An 18,302-nucleotide genomic window follows, 5' to 3' on the forward strand; every position below is an offset into this window, starting at 1 on the left:
TATGTTAGAACATGTCCAACACTTCATTTTTCTTTCTTTTTTTTTTTTTTAAAGATGACTGGTAAGGGGATCTGAACCCTTGACTTGGTGTTGTCAGCACCACGCTCAGCCAGTGAGTGAACCGGCCATCCCTATATGGGATCAGAACCCGGGGCCTTGGTGTTATCAGCACCGCACTCTCCCGAGTGAGCCACGGGCCGGCCCCAACACTTCATTTTTCAATTCAAATAAACATATTACTATAAACCCCTACGATAAATACCTAGCTTCTGAATTATAATCCTAAGATAGATGGATATGGTACAAGATATTTGATATAAATTGGTTGCCAGATGACATAAAATTCAACAACTTTCAATAGTTCTCGTTTTGCTGTCAGGGACTCTCTTTTAGGAGCACACTCTCTTAAACTGTTTCTTTTCAGAGTGTCAAACCCCTTTCGGGCAATGTAGGATTTGAGGTGGGTAAATTTTACAAGTAAAAAAATAGAAAACGAGAGGCAAGAGACTGTAGAAGGGTTCTCTGGCATTAGTTTTAGTAAAGTTGAGGATCTGGAAACTAATTTCCTCAAAACTAAATGTGCCCACATACCCCTGGAAAGCCTTTGTGTAGCCTTAAGGTCTTAGTTTAAAGACCACCAGTCTAATGGTCACAGCTATAAAGAAAACCAAGATCTTCTAAACCTATGACTTTAGTACAGTCTCATAAAACAGTCAACACCTTTCCTTTCAAAGTCCCAACTGCTGCTGTATTTGCAGGTGAGATATAAGGCAGAGTCAGTAAGAAACCCACTGTTAACTTGTTGTATCTCCTAAAATGATGCTTCTAAAATAAGCTGGAAAGAAAAAGTAAAATAACCCTCTTCTTCCAAATAGAAATAAAATGACATTTGGTATAATTTAAAAATAATACCTCCCAACCAAGACCAGCTACAAAATCCTCATATGCTTGACTTCCTCCTGTATTGGTGAGAATAGAGTGTTTGTCTTCTTGTCCTTCAGCAACATAGAATACTGCGATCTTGTGTGTCTCTCGGCTGTAAAACAAAAGATTACACCATTCATTTAACCACTCATTCATCCATTCATCCATCCATCCAATAATTAAGTTCTATGTACTAAGTATGTGGCAATAAAACGATATAAAAGATTTATATCTTATAGACTACAAAAGAAGACAAGTAAATCCATTATAAGTAAAAAATTATAAAAGTTAGAAAATTGCCATTGAAACAGAAGAAAGGTGTGATTACTTCTAACTGGAGAAACGGAGACTTAAAGCAGAACATAATACAGACTTAAGTGAATGTAAGAAAGATTTGAGAAATGAAGAGAAAGTATCAGAAAGGGCACATAGGTGTGAATGAACGAAGCATTTGAAGAGTTATCATGCAATGTGGCTGAATCTCAGGGTTAAAGAAACTGTTTAAGAACTAAGTAGTAGTACGGAGATTAGTGGGAAATGATCCATTCCTTCAAAGTACTTACAATACAGAAGAAGAAACATATATGAAATTGTATGGAATAACTGCCAAATTCTTAGGCACTTTATTTTTAGTTCTCTAAATTTAAAAGTGTCCATAAAAGCAAATTTCTTGCATAAAATTTGGCTTTCCAAGCTACTAGGGCACACTATGTTTGGTCTAGCTTGATTTAACAAAGCATGGGTTAACAACCTTTATGACCAGAAGTAAAGATTTCACTACTATACCATGTTGGAATTAAAAAAACAAACCACAACCAATAACAAATTTTGTTTGGGGAAAATGGGGGAGTATTAGATACTGGGTTTCTTTCTAGAGGAACTAAAATATTCTAAAATTAGATTGTGGTGACAGTTGCACAAACTTGTAAATACACTAAAAATATGTACACTTTAAATTGTGAGTTGTAAAGTATGTGAATTATGTCTCAATAAAGCTGTTAAAAACTTAATTTGAAAGCAAGATCTATTATGTGTAAATTCTATTCCTGACAGAAAGGGAAACTTCTCAGTATTCTCACCTTTCTAGGTCAAGGGCTATCAATAAAAACTCATAAATCATAATTTATGAAATTGGGAAGAGTTGGATAGAAATGTTCATATAATATTATATAAATCCAAAAGTTGAGAGAAGTATATGTGCCACAGAGGGAAAAACAGAAAAATACAGAAAAATATTTAAAATGTAATAAAAGAGAAACCACATTTACGTTATCTATGTCCTTCCTACAATTTTTAAAAGCACAGTTCAGCTGCATTTTAAGTCAAATTTTAATCATTCACCATTTCTTTTAATTTTTCTACTTACTATGGATGCTAAAATGTTTGTTATATTGCCATTAGATTACTCTGCACAACAACAGTGAATGAGGCAAATGTATTAGAAACAAATATTTAAATCAGTGAACTTGCAACTACAAATGATCCATAAGAATACACGTACAGTACTGGAAAAATATCATGAGCTAACTACTGAAAAATTCAAAGTGACAGCTGTCAGATAATAAGTACTTCTGAATCCCTGTATATACTTTACAATAAAATAATAATACAAATCATTTTGAGATTTAAAATAAAAAAATCTGGTGGTTCAACGAGAGAAGACTGTTAAACAAAGTATCCTTTCATTTCCTTCCTTCCTAGTCCTCCAGACAAGTAATCAGGTTTCCAGGTTTCCTAGCTTAAGAAGGTAGCACAAAAGTTGTCTCACTGTCATGTAATTAGAATGAATTTTTATTTGAGCCCATTGTAATAAGAAAAGAAACTATGTTATTTTCTTTATTTAAAGTTAATTCTTTTTTTTAAAAAGCAAACAAATAAATGTCATGCATTCATCTGATGCAGTGCATCAAAAAAAAAATCTATTTTGTCTCAACAAAGATGTTCCCCATATACTCAAAGTACATATGAAAATGGAGGTAGTTCAACAGGAGCCAAAGCAGAAAAGCATAAAGTAAATTAAAGAAACTGTGAGACTAAAGAATCACTAAGGAGTGTTCTCATTCACATCAAAATTTTACTTTAGAAAGATTATTCCGGTGGTGAGAATTGTCTAGATGAGGAAGAATCAGGAGATGAGAGCCACAGAGTAATTAGCAAGGTGCTGTAACTGTCTTGGAAAGAAATAACAAGAATATGAATCAAAGGGCTTGGAGCAGGAAAAGCAAGAACAGACAGAGGTGAGAGGTAAGAAGAAGGAAGAACTAACATGATTATGAAAACCTAAGGATAAGGAAAAGGAAATGGTCAAATGTGGGTAACTCTAAAATGGTACTTATAAACATAAACAGGAAAATTAGGAGAAAGATCTAATTTGAGAAAGAAATGGTGACCTGAAAATGATAGTAATGAGGCAGGTAAAAATTTATAACAGGCAGCTGCAAATTCATGACTGAAAATTGAGAAATAAGAGTATGAAGACAAAAAAGCTTGGGGCTGAGAACAATGAGGGGATACCCATATTACACAGTTTAGAGGGAGAAGATAAGCCAATGAAGACAAACTTTGAATAATTAAAGAATTAGGAGTTGAACTAGGTGATTTTAGTGTCATACAAGTTGGGGGAGAGGAGCACTTTAAAGATAGAACAGACAACACTATTATATTTTTAGTAGATTTAATACACAGGGGATTTTTAGGGCGGTGAAACTATTCTGTATGATACCATAATGGTAGATACATGCCATTATATATTTGTCAAAACCCTTAGAATGCACAAAGAATGCACTCTAATGTAAACTGTGGACTTGAGTTAATAATAATATATCAATATTGGTTCATCAATTGTAACCAATGCACTGCACTAATATGAAATGTAAATTATAGGGGAAACTGTGTATAGGGGGAGAGGGGTACTGTGGAAATTCTCTGCAATTTCCAATCAATTTTTCTGTAAACATAAGACTGCTCTAATTTTAAAACATGCTTATTAAATTAAATTTAAATTGAGTTTAATTAGGTAAATTAAAAAGGCTGGTGAGGACTGAAAGAACTTTAGACTTGATGGGCAGGATACTAACCTTCAGAAAGATAGTTTCAGTAGAGTAGCAGAGGTCTAGATAGTAGTAGAGCTAGATAGGTCTGTGGTGAGTGAGACAGGAAAAAAAAAAGATTAAAAAGATATGATTCCTGTCCCCAAAGACTTGATCATCTAGTACCAAAGATATATTATTATAAGAAAAATCAGAATTGAGAACTCACAGACTATTTAGCAAGTTCTTAAAAATGTCTTGGAAAGAAGTAATAGGAATAGCTAAGCAATAATAATAAGAAGAAGACGAAGAAGAAGAAGAAGAAGAAGAAGAAGACGAAGAAGACGAAGAAGAAGGAAGTGTGATAAATGCTATGACAGGGAAGTGTTTCAGGGTCCTGTGAAAAGCACATGGAAGGAGATCCAAACATAGTTTGGGAAAGAAGTTGAAGGGAAGGAGTACTTTAGGGATCAGCTTTCCAGAAACAGTGATGTTTAAGCTAAGACTTAAAGGTTAAATAGCAGCCATATTCTGAGAAAAAAATTTACAGCCAAGATTATTTCATTGTTAAATAATAAAGAATAAAACGGAGACAAACAGCATTCAGTTCTAGATGTAAGAAAATTAAAGAAAGCTTACGAAAAAGAGGAAATAACAGAAATTAGTGAGTTATAAACCAAACAAAGTAGAATATAATAAATTTGGAACTATTTCTTTGAAAAGACTAAGTAGGCTATTTGCATCAAGAAAAATTTTTAAAAACTCACAAAACTAAAACAAAAAAGAGAAAGTAATAGAGAATTATGACACCATGTGTCAATCTCTACTAGCATCTATTTGAAAATCTCAATAAAATAAAGTTTTGTAAAACAAAAAACAATAAAATTAACCCAAGAACTAAAAGAAAACCTGAGGAGACTAATAAGGCTAAAGCAAACTGGAAGAAAAATTAACAATTTTACTTACTCTTTAAAATTTCAAGCAACAGATAATAACCTTAATTTTAAAAAACATAATAGAAGCTACTAATAGATGGATGATACCCTAAACTCAATGAAATTCTAGTAAAACTAACACAATAAGAAGTCAAAAGACAAGGTAGGGTTTATCCCCAAAATGCAAATATGATTTTGATATTAGCAGTCTAATGATATTGAAATACCAGTATATAACAATTAGTTAAGAAATCAAAACTATACGGAAATCTAAACAGATGCTGAAATAAATTTTGATAACATTTAACACCCTTTCCTTATAAAAACTCCTAGAAAACAGGCTACCTTCTCGGCATGATAAAAATGATCTATTTCAAATCAAGAACCAACATCTTCATTAATAATGAAACAGAGCAGTTGTTTCCACTAAACTCAGGAAAAACAAGGATGTCTATTGTTACTATATTATCCTGCAAGATCTGGTCAGTGCAATAAGACATGATATAAGCAAAAACAAGCACTAAATACTAGAAAGGAGGTTATCTGCAGATAATGATTATATACCTAAACAAGTTTAAAATCAATAAGAGAATTCAATAAATATTTAGATACAAGATAATATTAATAACAGAAAACCCAGAAGATATAATGGGGGGGAAATCCTACACAGAATAGCAACAAAACAATAAAATACCTAGGAATACCCATATAAGTAAAACCCAGGTCTCAGAATAAATGAAAAACATATTATGATTATGAACAGGAATAATGATGATTATTATGGTGTCTATTCTTTCCATATGAGTTATTGAAAATCCAACCAAAATACCAATGGGCTTTTTTTTCTAGAAAACAACAGTATAAGTCTAATATATACAGTATCTGGAAGAATAATAGGTGAGAATATTGGAAGAAGACTGAGTCTATCAGATACTAAAATATATTATAAAGCTATAATAAATTCAACAGGGTAACATTTGCACAAAAATGATACACAAATCAATAAAAATAAACAGCTTTGAAGCAGACAACTTACTATTTGGTAAAGGAAACATCAAATCACTGGGAAATTAGATTATTCAACAAATAGATCATTCTCCAACATTCAAGCTTGTTCTAGTTCTCATTCCATAAATCAAAATGTAAAGAATTAAATTTAAAATACTACTTCAACCAAATAAATAAAGATCTAGAAGTAAATACAGTAGAATGTTTAACTGATTTCAAGACAGAACTCTGTAAGCACAACAAATAATTAAGGAAATCCAGAGAAAAGACTGAGAGATATGACTACATAAAAATAAAAAACTTGTATGTTAAATGATCTGAAGTTGTTGAAAACTGAAAGCTAAACAACTGGGAAAACATCCACGAATAGTACCAAGGCTAATCCTTAACACATCCACATATATAGGGAGAGTTTTTACAAGTAAGAAAAATCCTAAATAGAAAAACAGAAAAAGGATGCTAAGAGAGAATTTGAAAACAGATTAAAATTTCACACTAACAGATGAAAAATATTAATTTCACTAGTAATCAAAGATATAAATTAAAAAGATAAATATGATCTGCTTCTAAAGCTATAAAGATTAGGAAAGGCTGATTAATATCTTGTGCTGACCAGGTTGATGTTACATAGGTAGTCTTACACAATGTTGGTAGGATTACAAATTACTTAATGGAAAGGAATTTTGCAATAGACCAGAGTACCTCAAAAAGCTCATGAAAAAATTGAATTAAAAGATAATACAAATCTTTCCATGAACCTTTTAAAGACCTCTCATACATGGCCTGAAATATGCCTTTATTCTTTGACCTAATAATCCTATTTCTAGGAATTTATCATAGGAAAGAAATTAAAAACAACTTAAATGTCCAATAATCACAGAACTTGGCACCATGAACGATTATTTTTGAAGAATATCTAAATAACTAAAAAGTGCATGCAATATAATATAAAGTGAAAAAAAAGGATAACTTAGTATATACCCCAATAATTCCAGTTCTATTGAGAAAAAAAAATGTCCATCAAAAAGACCAAAATGCATTAAAAAGATACAAACAATTGAAAGATATCAAACATTTATTTTTCTAGAAAAAATTAACTTATTCTATTTCATTTCTATAAATGAAATAGTCTCTGCTCAGAAAGTTATCTCAATAATATAGTATTATTCACTGTTTAGAATATTATTCACAGTATTGTTCTAAACAGAGAAATACCTGAGAGTTATTAGTTATAAATATGAAGGTTTTCTAACGACTTACCACTGCCTTGAATCCAAGTTCCTAAGTTCTCTAAGTAGCTTTTCATTTTTCTTCAGGAGATGAAAGCTCCTCCTAAATAGAGAGATTTATAAACATTTTCATCACCTTTGCAGTGAATGCCATGAGAGACCCGGAAATACTTTCCACTCTACTCATGCAACTTTTACACTTTTCTTGCCTTTTCATAGTTCTAACACAAAGGAGAACAGACCCTAAAAAAATGTAAAGAATATATGTCATTAATTCTACTTGATCCTCATATATTTCTGCCAGTGGATCATATCTATTGGCCTCTTCAGTCTTTCCTTGCAGATGCTGTGAGCTTCCCAAACTCATATCCAGTAAAATGAATAAAAGTACCTGTAGGTTCCTTCTCAAGAGTTTCATAAAAATGTGAGAAGGCCATACCTCATGAGAAATAAAATCTAAAAAATTCACAAAATCTAAATCATTACCAAGTAAGCCAGAGTAATTCAAACAGAATTTGCTTTCTTCTGTCTTTTACATTATATGCTTTTTTTAAACTATGAAGCAATGAAAAATTTTACCAAATCTGTTCGGTATCTGCTAAATATGTACAAATTCATGAAATTAATGCTTGCTGTGGTAAAATAAAGCTTCCCATCTTTAATTTTTCTCAAGAGACAACATACAGACCATTCTACAGCAAAAGAGAATAGAATGCATTTATACTATTACTGAGTGGCAATTACCAGTATTTGGACATACCATAAGGCAAATTGTATTCCTGATATAATGGGGCTTTTGGATAAAGCAGAAGATACTCCCTTCTAACAAATGGAAAGGTTTAAATCAATTAAGATTATAAACACTAAGCAACAAGTAGAACTCCATTTCAGTGTTTCACATGCGTTTGAATTACTTTAAAATTTACTCATCCAGTGAAATCTGAGCTTCCCCTTCTACTGTAAACTGATCAGAAACAATACATTAAATAAATTAAATACATTAAATTCCACTTTCCTATACCTTTTCGAATCACAGAAATTAAAAACTAAATGTATACTAATAATGCTTTACAGTATACAATTTTCATGTTTTATGTGCATTATCCAATTTCTCACCACTATGTGAGGTGGGAATTACTCTAAATTTGTAGACTGTAGCCCAAGGCTCAAAGGTCTTCTAATTTAAGTCAATGCTCTTTTCACTGAACTCCTACCTAAAATGAACACTGTGTATTTATTATAAGTTTTTAAGAACAGATTGTAGTATGCATAAAAAACAAAACAGTAAAAAAACAAAAAAGAAATCCAGATTTTCTTGATTTGATTCTGAATCTTGAGTTAATTTCCCTGATTCAAATCAGAAATAATCATATTGCAAATGGTCTTAAAAAAAATTATTAGGCTTACATGAAGGCTGAAAAAATAAGATTTATTTTTTCAATAACATGAGCTATAATTTCTAACTCAGACAATTCTAGTGAAAAATGTTAATTTACTGGATCAAATTATCTTTTTATTCTCTTGAATCCCGATATAACTCAGTGGTCTCAAAAAAACCCTGCGTACTGGTCAAAGAACTAATTGGTAGATAAAATTTAGTGAGGAAAAGAAGAGAGACTAAAATGCTTGATCAGAAGATGGGTAAGACTAACAAAAAAGAAAAAATTTCTCCTTTTTCTTACCGTTTGTCCCAGGAATTCATTCCCAATATACTAAGAAGCAGTCTGCAATAATAAAATGCTGACTGAGGTTTTTGAGGTGTTGGTTCATCTTGCTCCACAGCTTTCATGTTTAAGTCATTAAAGTGCTTCTCAACAAATTCTTTTTCCTCTGTATGTTGCTTAAGGATAGCGTTAATAACATCATTTTCCTGTTTTTCAGAAATGCACACAGGTTGTGGAGCTGGAATATTAAGTGAGATGCCAGTTCTCTGTAAGCATTCAGGACTAGTAACACCCAAATACTGCAAGAGCTCATCAAGAACATCTTCTTCATCTCTTATTGTATCCCAAGTTGGTACAGTTTCTCTAAATCTTTTAAATTGGAGGGAAAATCCATCTTCTACTGCTATATCTTCTAAGCTTTCATTAGATGTAGGAGGCTCTTCTGGCTTCTCTTGGTGAGACAATGAAAGCATGAAAGATGTAGGTTCTGACAAGGCACTTACAGGAGGTGGTCCATATAGTATGGCAGAATCCCATGAATACTTTCCAGAGAGATCTCGTACTATGATTCTGACATTTGAATTGGCTGATGCAAGCCCAGCAGATAAACCTCCTCCAGGCATACTCTCTTCCGATCTGATCTGGATACAGGACACTAAGGTTGTATTGTTCAACACAAAGAACTGGATATTTGGACTCTCAAAGAGTTCAGGAGAAAGTTCAGTACTTTCACTGTAATGATTGTCATGATTTTCACACACCTGACTTGTTAACATAGCAGGACCACCGCTCATTGGATAATGGCCCAAATGATTTACCAGATGCGTAATTACAGTGCGGGCTGCTATGGAGATTAATCCTTGTTGCATTTGAGTTTTCACTGGAAATAAAAAATACAAATGAGTGGGAATACTTCTGATTCCTATGTTTATGGCTAGTTCTGAAAATTAGCCATTCAACACTAGATAATAACACAATGATTAACCATAATTCAATCCTCCATTTTCAAGACTGTAAGCAAAGTAAAAAAGATACGTGTCGGGGCCAGCCCGGTGGCGCACTGGATAGTGCGCCGCTTGGGAAGCGCGGCAGCGCTCCCGTCCGAGCCCCCCGCTCCCACGTACAGACCGGCTCCCGCTCACTGGCTGAGCGAGGCGCGGGAGCCACGCCGAGGCTTGCGATCCCGTCGCCGGTCCCCGGTCCGGTATGGGGGCAACACTGAGGGTTGCGATCCGTTGCCGGACACGGAAAAAAGACAAAAAGAGAAAAAAAAAAAAAGGGGTCACTGGAGGAAAAAAAAAAAAGGGGTCACTGGAGGAAAAAAAAAAAAGGGGTCACTGGAGGAAAAAAAAAAAAGGGGTCACTGGAGGAAAAAAAAAAAAGGGGTCACTGGAGGAAAAAAAAAAAAGGGGTCACTGGAGGAAAAAAAAAAAAGGGGTCACTGGAGGAAAAAAAAAAAAGGGGTCACTGGAGGAAAAAAAAAAAAGGGGTCACTGGAGGAAAAAAAAAAAAGGGGCACTGGGAGAAAAAAAAAAAAAAAAAAAAAAAAAAAAAAAAAAAAAAAAAAAAAGATACGTGTCACTGGATGATAAGAAACAGACGGGTGGCTTGAATCTAGTGTCTGCTTTCCCTTCTCTAATTATAACTTTGAATGTTCACACTGTAAAGGGTACTCTATACAGTACTCCTTATTTTGCACTGAGGACAAATGGGTTCATGAAGTTGAGTGATTTGCCTCCCATAGGAGATTTCACATCAAGGCTGGTCTTTTGCTTCCCAGCTCAGTGTTATTACTTCTTTATCAAAACTCTAATTTTCATATTTTTCTTTTTGTTGAACTGACTTTTTCTTTGTAACATACAGAAACAATGAATTCAAAATTTATTTATGGTTGTGTATAGTAACTTTGAAAAAAGTATTACTTAGATAAATTACTAAATAAATGGATCAACAGGAAAGCTCACCTAAAACTAAATCACTTTTTTTATAAATCACTTTTAAATGATAACAAAAAAATTACAATTAACAAGTTTTAAATTTTTGATTCAGAAAAAATTTTCTATTCTTCACCTTCCCTTTATTTCTTCTGAGTGATATACTTAAATAGATTCACTGACTCTAAGCAGTGAATATTCTTTGCAGAACATAAAAGTTTCCATTCTGAAGAAAGGAAAGAGTATAATGTACTAGAAACAATCACAAAAAAGAGAAGAATCCCTCACTTTGGCTTGTTATGTGATCACGGACAAATCACATAAAAAACTCCTAAAACCTTATTTTTCTGTAAGAATAACAGACTTATTTGTAAAGGTGAATTAAAAACTCTTACATAAAAAGCTGGCTATAACGGAAACAATATAAACCATTCAATATTGAGAGCATTGTAAGTAACATAGGTCTTATGAGTTCCTTTTTCAAATTTGCTTATAAACTCCAAGAATGATCCAACTCTTTCCTTAAAATGTAACTCCCCAAGCCCAGGTACCAGTCCATTCTGTGTATCTTCCCAAAGAGAGAGACAGTGGAAATGCGGGTTAAAGGAGCTTGTTCACAAATCTGTCATAATTATTAATATTGAAATAATAAATTTAGATTTCAGATGAAGGTAAAAGCATTTTCTTTCCTAAGCTGCTTCTCTAAATTCAGGATATATGTCTATTTATAAAAGGATGAAAATCACTCAACTTGTTAATTGGGCAATTACATTGATTTAGATTTATTTTGAGCTATAAACTATAGAACATACATATCTCTCATCTACATATCTACTAAGAAAGAAGACATAAAGAATACATGAAATTCTGAAATAACTAGCCTTGTGAGAAAATGCAAAATGAAGATATTGATGCTTCTAAGTCTTTGTATAACTAGGATTCATTTAAATAAGTCTATTCAGGGTTGTCTTTTCAGATTGTCAGATTAAACAAACCCTACAGCATTTGCAGCAAACCCATAATTACAGATTATTACAGCATACAAAAGCAGCAAGACATAAAAAGCTGCTACAATTCACTACACTGTAATAGAACATACAGAGGAAGTTAATTTTGGCAAATGCTTTAAATATTAGCTTTGCATAATATGTACAGGTGAAACTATAATTAGGACAGAATGAATGCTTTGGAGCCTCCTTTCACTCTGACCCTGCAAATGATGACTTTTTGCTAATAATACTACTGCCATTTGACAAGAAGCCAACTTTTCTACCTTGCTTTATTCTTTAGTAAAGTTAATAATTACAGCTACTCCTGCCAATAGCTCTCAAATCAGACTTGTTCAATCCAATACTCAGTTTATTAGGGACACTCTTAACGTTTGGAATTCTTTGGCCAAAAAAGAACTTGAAGATGATGAAGCATACCTCAGACAAGGGCACAATGATCAGTCATTTCGCCACATTAAAAACCACCCCCAGCATGTAGTCACTACAGACCACAGAATCACCTGCTGTTAGCTCATGGCTGTTTCTAAAAGGTTCTGCATTTATCTGGTCCTTAATACCTTTGAGGAAGTCCAAAGGGAACAACTTAATACATTTAGAGAATGGTATTACACAGAGTATTTGATACCAATATTAAGTTCTTCTATTTACATCTGTTCCTTTGCTTCCTTACAGTGACCGTTTGATAATTGGTATGGTAAACTTTGTATGAAATACATTAAAACTTCCTTTTACATAAGTAAACTATTTATTGCACTGTTCAAGAAATATACCATACTGCCTTGAATCAAAACAACCATTTTATACCTTTAAAAACACAAGGAACAAATAATCTCTCCATAGACCTTATGTTTTTAAGTAATGTAAACACTCTTTTACCAAGCCAAATCTAATCAGATAATTTCAAGTTGCCTGTATGAATTACTATCTAAATTCTTTTGCTCACTCGAACTGTTTGTGGTATATATCTTTTATATCTGAGCAATAATTTCAGTCTCATATTCCTAATTCACTTGTGTGTTTGTGTTCTAGACAAATTATTAGCTACTTATACTCAACCCAAAACCCTAGCCCCACTTTCTTGACCTCTAACTTCATATCCTCACTTTCATTGTATGCCATCAATCTATTATCATGGTTACATCCTAGATGTTTTAATTATTTAAAACTATTCTACATTTAAAAATAAAACTCTTCCTTAATAGCATACTCTTTTACCACAACTTCCTGGGGCGGCGATTTCCCAATTGTGTTTGTAGAGTCCTTGGACAGGGCCCTTGGAGATGGACATGAAAGAAGTCAGTAGGACCCCAGGCCTCCACCTTGCTGCAGCTCTACTTTAAAAAGTTTTATAAATTGGGCTTCCTCATAAAATTTATTTGAAGAGGTTCTACTGCTTAAAAAATCACTTTAAAAACCAATGTCCTAATGTATTGATGCTCTCAGTTGTTCTTAACCATTTTAGTTATGTGCAGAGCTTTTAAAAATCCCAGCAATTCCAGATAAATATATTATAATCTCTATGGATGGGACTGGAGCATCAGTATTCTAATGTGCAGCCAAGGCTGAGAAACACTATTCTAACTTTTTATTACCAACCACATCTACTTTCTGACTCTCTAGATCACTCTATTTTGTCCCAATTTATTAGTCACTTCCTGGCAGCATTCAATCCTTACCAAGCCTATGTTCCATGGCTAAACCATATATCAATATTCTGAAATCAATAGTTCCCTCGTATTTCTGCCATACCCATCTTACTGACTATTGATTGGTGCAATAAAAACTTACTGGTTTCTGTTTTCTTTTGGGCCCTCATTAACTTCTGTCAATTCCCTTAATTACTTCCAACTTCCTCTTCTTTCTGGTCTCAGAAGAAGGGCTAATCCTAGCACCCATTCTTTTGCAGCTCACTCCCTCAGGGACTTCACTCTATTAAGATACCCTTCCTACTACCTCCTCAGCTCATAACTAAGTTCAACTCTCTTCACCCTTAAAACTTCCTTAACCTTGAATCATCCTTTAGCTTACCTACTGTTTTTCCTTTTTTGAAAAATTTATTATTTTTTCACCTACTGTTTTATCTCCTCCCCACTGCCCCCCACAACAGTCAAGCTTCTTTGAAGAGTACTTTAAATGGGATGGCTCTACTTCCTTACATCCTGGCTTCCTCCTCAACCTGTAGCCACCCGCTTCTGCCTCTTACTTCTCTGCTGAAACTAAAGCAGACATATTTGTCAGTCCTTTTGTATGTGACCTCTCTATCATTTAACACTGTTGGCCAGGCTTTCTAAAAACTTTCTCTTCTCTTGGTTTCTGGGAAATTACTCTCTCCTGTTATTCCTTCCTTTCTAACTTTTTCTTCTCAGAACCCATAAGGTAAATATACATTCTTAATGAGATTTCCCTGCTAAGATCTGCATCTGTATATACAACTACTTGTCTACCAGATGTCTTCACATGAATATCAAATAGGCACTCCAAACTGAACTAATTTCAATACTGCCCTCCTCATTTCCTCTCCCAAATCTACACTTTCTCTAATATTCTTGCTCTAGTTTGGGGAAAATCTAACCAATCTCCAAATCAGAATCTAAACAGTCAGACACCTACTTTAGATTCCTTCTCTTCTCTTACCCATCACAAAAGCCTTTTGATTTTACCGCCTAAATATTTCTCAAGTCCATCTTTCCTTTCCATTCCTACTACTATTATTTAGTAATTAAATAAAAAGTTTAGTTTAAGCCTTCAGCAACTCTTGCTTGTCCTACTGCAACAGCCTCATGATTGGTTTCTCTGCTTCTGCGTTAACTGCCCAAATCAATTTAATATTCCAGGAATCAGCAAACTTTTTCTATAAAGGGCCAGACAAAAAATACTTTTGGTTTTATGGGCCACATGATCTCTACTGCTACTCAACACTGCTGTTGTTACACAAAAGCAGCCATAATGACATAAATGAACAACATGAATGTATCCCAATAAAACTATTTATAAAAACAGGTTGTGGGCATAGGCCATAATTTGCAGACCTCTATAAAATACGACTCCTATAAAATAAAAAGGTACTTCAAGAAGTTCATGGCTACAGAGTTGGAACCAGCCCAAATGTCCATCATCGGATGAGTGGATACGGAAAATGTGGTATATCTACACAATGGAATACTACTCAGCTATAAAAATGAATGAAATACTGCCATTTGCAACAACATGGATGGACCTTGAGAGAATAATATTAAGTGAAACGAGTCAGGCAGAGAAAAAGAAATACCACATGTTCTCACTTATTGGTGGGAGCTAAAAATAAATAAATGAATTCACACACACATACACACACACACAAAAAAAAAAACCAGGGGGGGAAAGAAGATATAACAACTACAATTCCTTGAAGTTGATATGACAAGCAATCAGTAAGGACATTGTTGGGTGGGAGGGAGGAGAGGGAGGAGGGAGAGAGGTTTCGGTGATGGGCCATAATAATCAACCACTTTGTATATGGACAAAATAAAAATTTAAAGAAAAAAAAAAGTTCATGGCTATATGGAATTGAAAGATAATATGAATCCTTCCATGAACTTTTTGAAATACTCATACTAGTGTCAAAAGTGCTCTTAGCATGGAGCCGGTAACATCAAGGTCAAGGGTTTGTATCCCCGTACAGGCCAGCCATGCAAAAAACAAAAAACACACAAAAAAGTGCTCTTAATACCAGTTTTATCATGTATTTCCCCTTCTTAAAAGCCTGCAGTAATTCCTGGGTTCCTCTGGGCTACTTCTGTCTCTTGTATATACTTCTATTTTCATACTCATATTAAAAAGTTATTTGTTTATATATCTTTCTCTTATACAGGGGTCTTCAAGAAGTTCATGGAAAGATTTGTATTATCTTTGAATTATATTTTTCCACAAACTTTTTGAAGTACCCTCATATCAGAGAGTGAACTCTCTAAATGTAGAAACAATGGGGCTTAAAACTTGTTATTGAGTTCACTATGTACAAAGGACTGTGCAAAGGGCTTTATATATATTATTTAGTACTCAAAATAACTTTGAGGGAATTAATATTAATATTCTCATTTTAAAAATAAGGAAGTGGTTACTTGGCAATTAAGTAAGACTCAAAATTTAATAACAGGTTTGTCAGACTTCAAAACTATATCTCTTATGCTATATAAATCCTATGATGCATAAAATAAAATATTGAAAAGAACTTCTAAGAATAACTTAGCCAGAAGTATAAAGGGAACATCATCATATATAATATTAAGTAATTGTGTATATAAACTTATTTCTTAAACTAAAAATGAACTGCGCTATAATATACATGGTTAGGTAAACAAAGTAGGACATATTCTCCTTCTTTACTATTTCCACCATGGCCTCAAATCATACCTTGAGAGAACCCAAGCAACAACATTTTCCTAAAGATAATTCATTTTACCTTCTGTTACTGGCTGGAGTTTAGATGATCGTTCTGAATCAGGAGAGTGTAGAGGTTCAGGTTCTTTCAGACTTTCCAAATGCATAAAAGGATCATAATCTACAGATGCCAAATCAGAGAGGCTTATTGGAAAATACCTTGGATTGCTAAAACTCTGAGCTCCATAAACACACCCATGTAAAACCTGAAAATAAATGGGTGGAAAATACCAAATTTTACTTTTAAATGAAAGTAAACAAACAAAAAAACAAATAAATAAAAGTAAAAGGAGAAAAAAACGTCAGCTGGTAACACAAGAGCTTGGCAAAATTTTAAAATATTTTAAAATTTAGCTCTTCATACAAGGTAAAATTTAATACCTTTTAAAAAGAAGAATGAGTAAAATCAAACTAATGATTCTCATATTCAACAAAGATCTGACACCTGTCAAAATTTTGCAATGAAACGACAGTGTCTGGTAGGAATTACTTTTTTTCTTTATTTTAAAAATTTATTTTATTTTATTTATTTATTTTTAATTTTATTTTGTCGATATACATTGTGCTTGATTATTGTTGCCCCTTACCAAAACCTCCCTCCCTCCTCCCTCTCCTCCCTCCCACCCAACAATGTTCTTTCTGTTTGCTTGTCGTATCAACTTCAAGTAATTGTAGTTGTTATATCTTCTTCCCCCCGCCCCCCTGGTTCTTTTGTGTGTGTGTGTGTGTGTGTGTGTGAATTTATTTATTATTATTATTATTCCACCAATAAGTGAGAACATGTGGTATTTCTCTTTCTGTGCCTGACTCGTTTCACTTAAAATAATTCTCTCAAGGTCCATCCATGTTGTTGCAAATGGCAGTATTTCATTCGTTTTTATAGCTGAGTAGTATTCCATTGTGTAGACATACCACATTTTCCGTATCCACCCATCCGATGATGGACATTTGGGCTGATTCCAGCTCTTGGCTATTGTGAAGAGTGCTGCAATGAACATTGGGAAACAAGTATACCTTCGACTTGATGATTTCCATTCCTTTGGATATATTCCCAGCAGTGAAATAGCTGGGTCATATGGTAGATCAATCTGCAACTGTTTGAGGAACCTCCAAACCATTTTCCATAGGGGTTGCACCATTATGCATTCCCACCAACAATGTAAGAGAGTTCCTTTTTCTCCGCAACCACACCAGCATTTATCTTTCAGCATCTTTTGGATTTTGGCCATCCTAACTGGGGTGAGATGGTATCTCAGTGTGGTTTTGATTTGCATTTCCCGGATGCTGAGTGATGTTGAGCATTTTTTCATATGACTGTTGGCCATTTGCATATCTTCTTTAGAGAAATGCTTACTTAGCTCTTTTGCCTTCAGAGTCTTTTGGATTTTAGCCATCCTAACTAGGGTGAGATGGTATCTCAGTGTGGTTTTGATTTGCATTTCCCGGATGATGAGTGATGTTGAGCATTTTTTCATATGTCTGTTGGCCATTTGTATACCTTCCTTTGAGAAATGCGTACTTAGCTCTTTTGCCCACTTTTTAATTGGGTTACTTGTTTTTTTCTTGTAAAGTTGTTTGAGTTCCTTGCATATTCTGGATATTAATCCTTTGTCAGATGTATATTTTGCCAATATTTTCTCCCACTCTGTAGGTTGTCTTTTAACTCTGTTAACTGTTTCTTTTGCTGTGCAGAAGCATTTTAGTTTGATATAATCCCATTTGTCTATTTTTCCTTTGGTTGCCCATGCGTTTGGGGTCGTATTCATGAAGTCTGTGTCCAGTCCTATTTCCTGAAATGTTTCTCCTATGTTTTCTTTAAGAAGTTTTATTGTCACAGGGTGTATATTTAAATCCTTAATCCATTTCGAGTTGATTTACTATATGGTGAGAGGTATGGGTCTAGTTTCATTCTCCTGCATATGGATATCCAGTTATCCCAGCACCCTTTGCTGAAGAGGCTGTCCCTTCCCCACTGAATAGGCTTGGTGCCTTTGTCAAAGATCAAATGGCAGTTAAGTGCCTGGGTTGATTTCTGGATTCTCTATTCTATTCCATTGATCAGTGTGTCTGTTTTTATGCCAGTACCATGCTGTTTTGGTTATTATTGGTTTGTACTACAGCTTAAAGTCGGGTAGTGTAATGCCTCCGGC

General features: G+C 33.9%; 1 protein-coding gene across 8 annotated transcripts in view; it reads right to left on the reverse strand.

Annotated features, from left to right (window-relative positions):
- RALGAPA1 (Ral GTPase activating protein, alpha subunit 1 (catalytic)) overlaps positions 1 to 18,302 on the reverse strand; it is a 252,183-nt gene that overhangs the window by 64,734 nt on the left and 169,147 nt on the right. For all 8 annotated transcript variants that reach the window (XM_008573959.1, XM_008573952.1, XM_008573965.1 and 5 more), the window contains 4 exons: positions 16,175 to 16,358; positions 8,808 to 9,669; positions 7,157 to 7,228; positions 913 to 1,036 (listed from right to left, as the gene is read on the reverse strand). In XM_008573959.1, the coding sequence (XP_008572181.1) occupies positions 913 to 1,036; positions 7,157 to 7,228; positions 8,808 to 9,669; positions 16,175 to 16,358 (1,242 nt within the window). The remainder of the gene's footprint in view (positions 1 to 912; positions 1,037 to 7,156; positions 7,229 to 8,807; positions 9,670 to 16,174; positions 16,359 to 18,302) is intronic.

Source organism: Galeopterus variegatus, unplaced genomic scaffold, assembly GCF_000696425.1.
Source record: "Galeopterus variegatus unplaced genomic scaffold, G_variegatus-3.0.2 Scaffold54, whole genome shotgun sequence".
NCBI classification, from domain to species: Eukaryota; Metazoa; Chordata; class Mammalia; order Dermoptera; family Cynocephalidae; genus Galeopterus; species Galeopterus variegatus.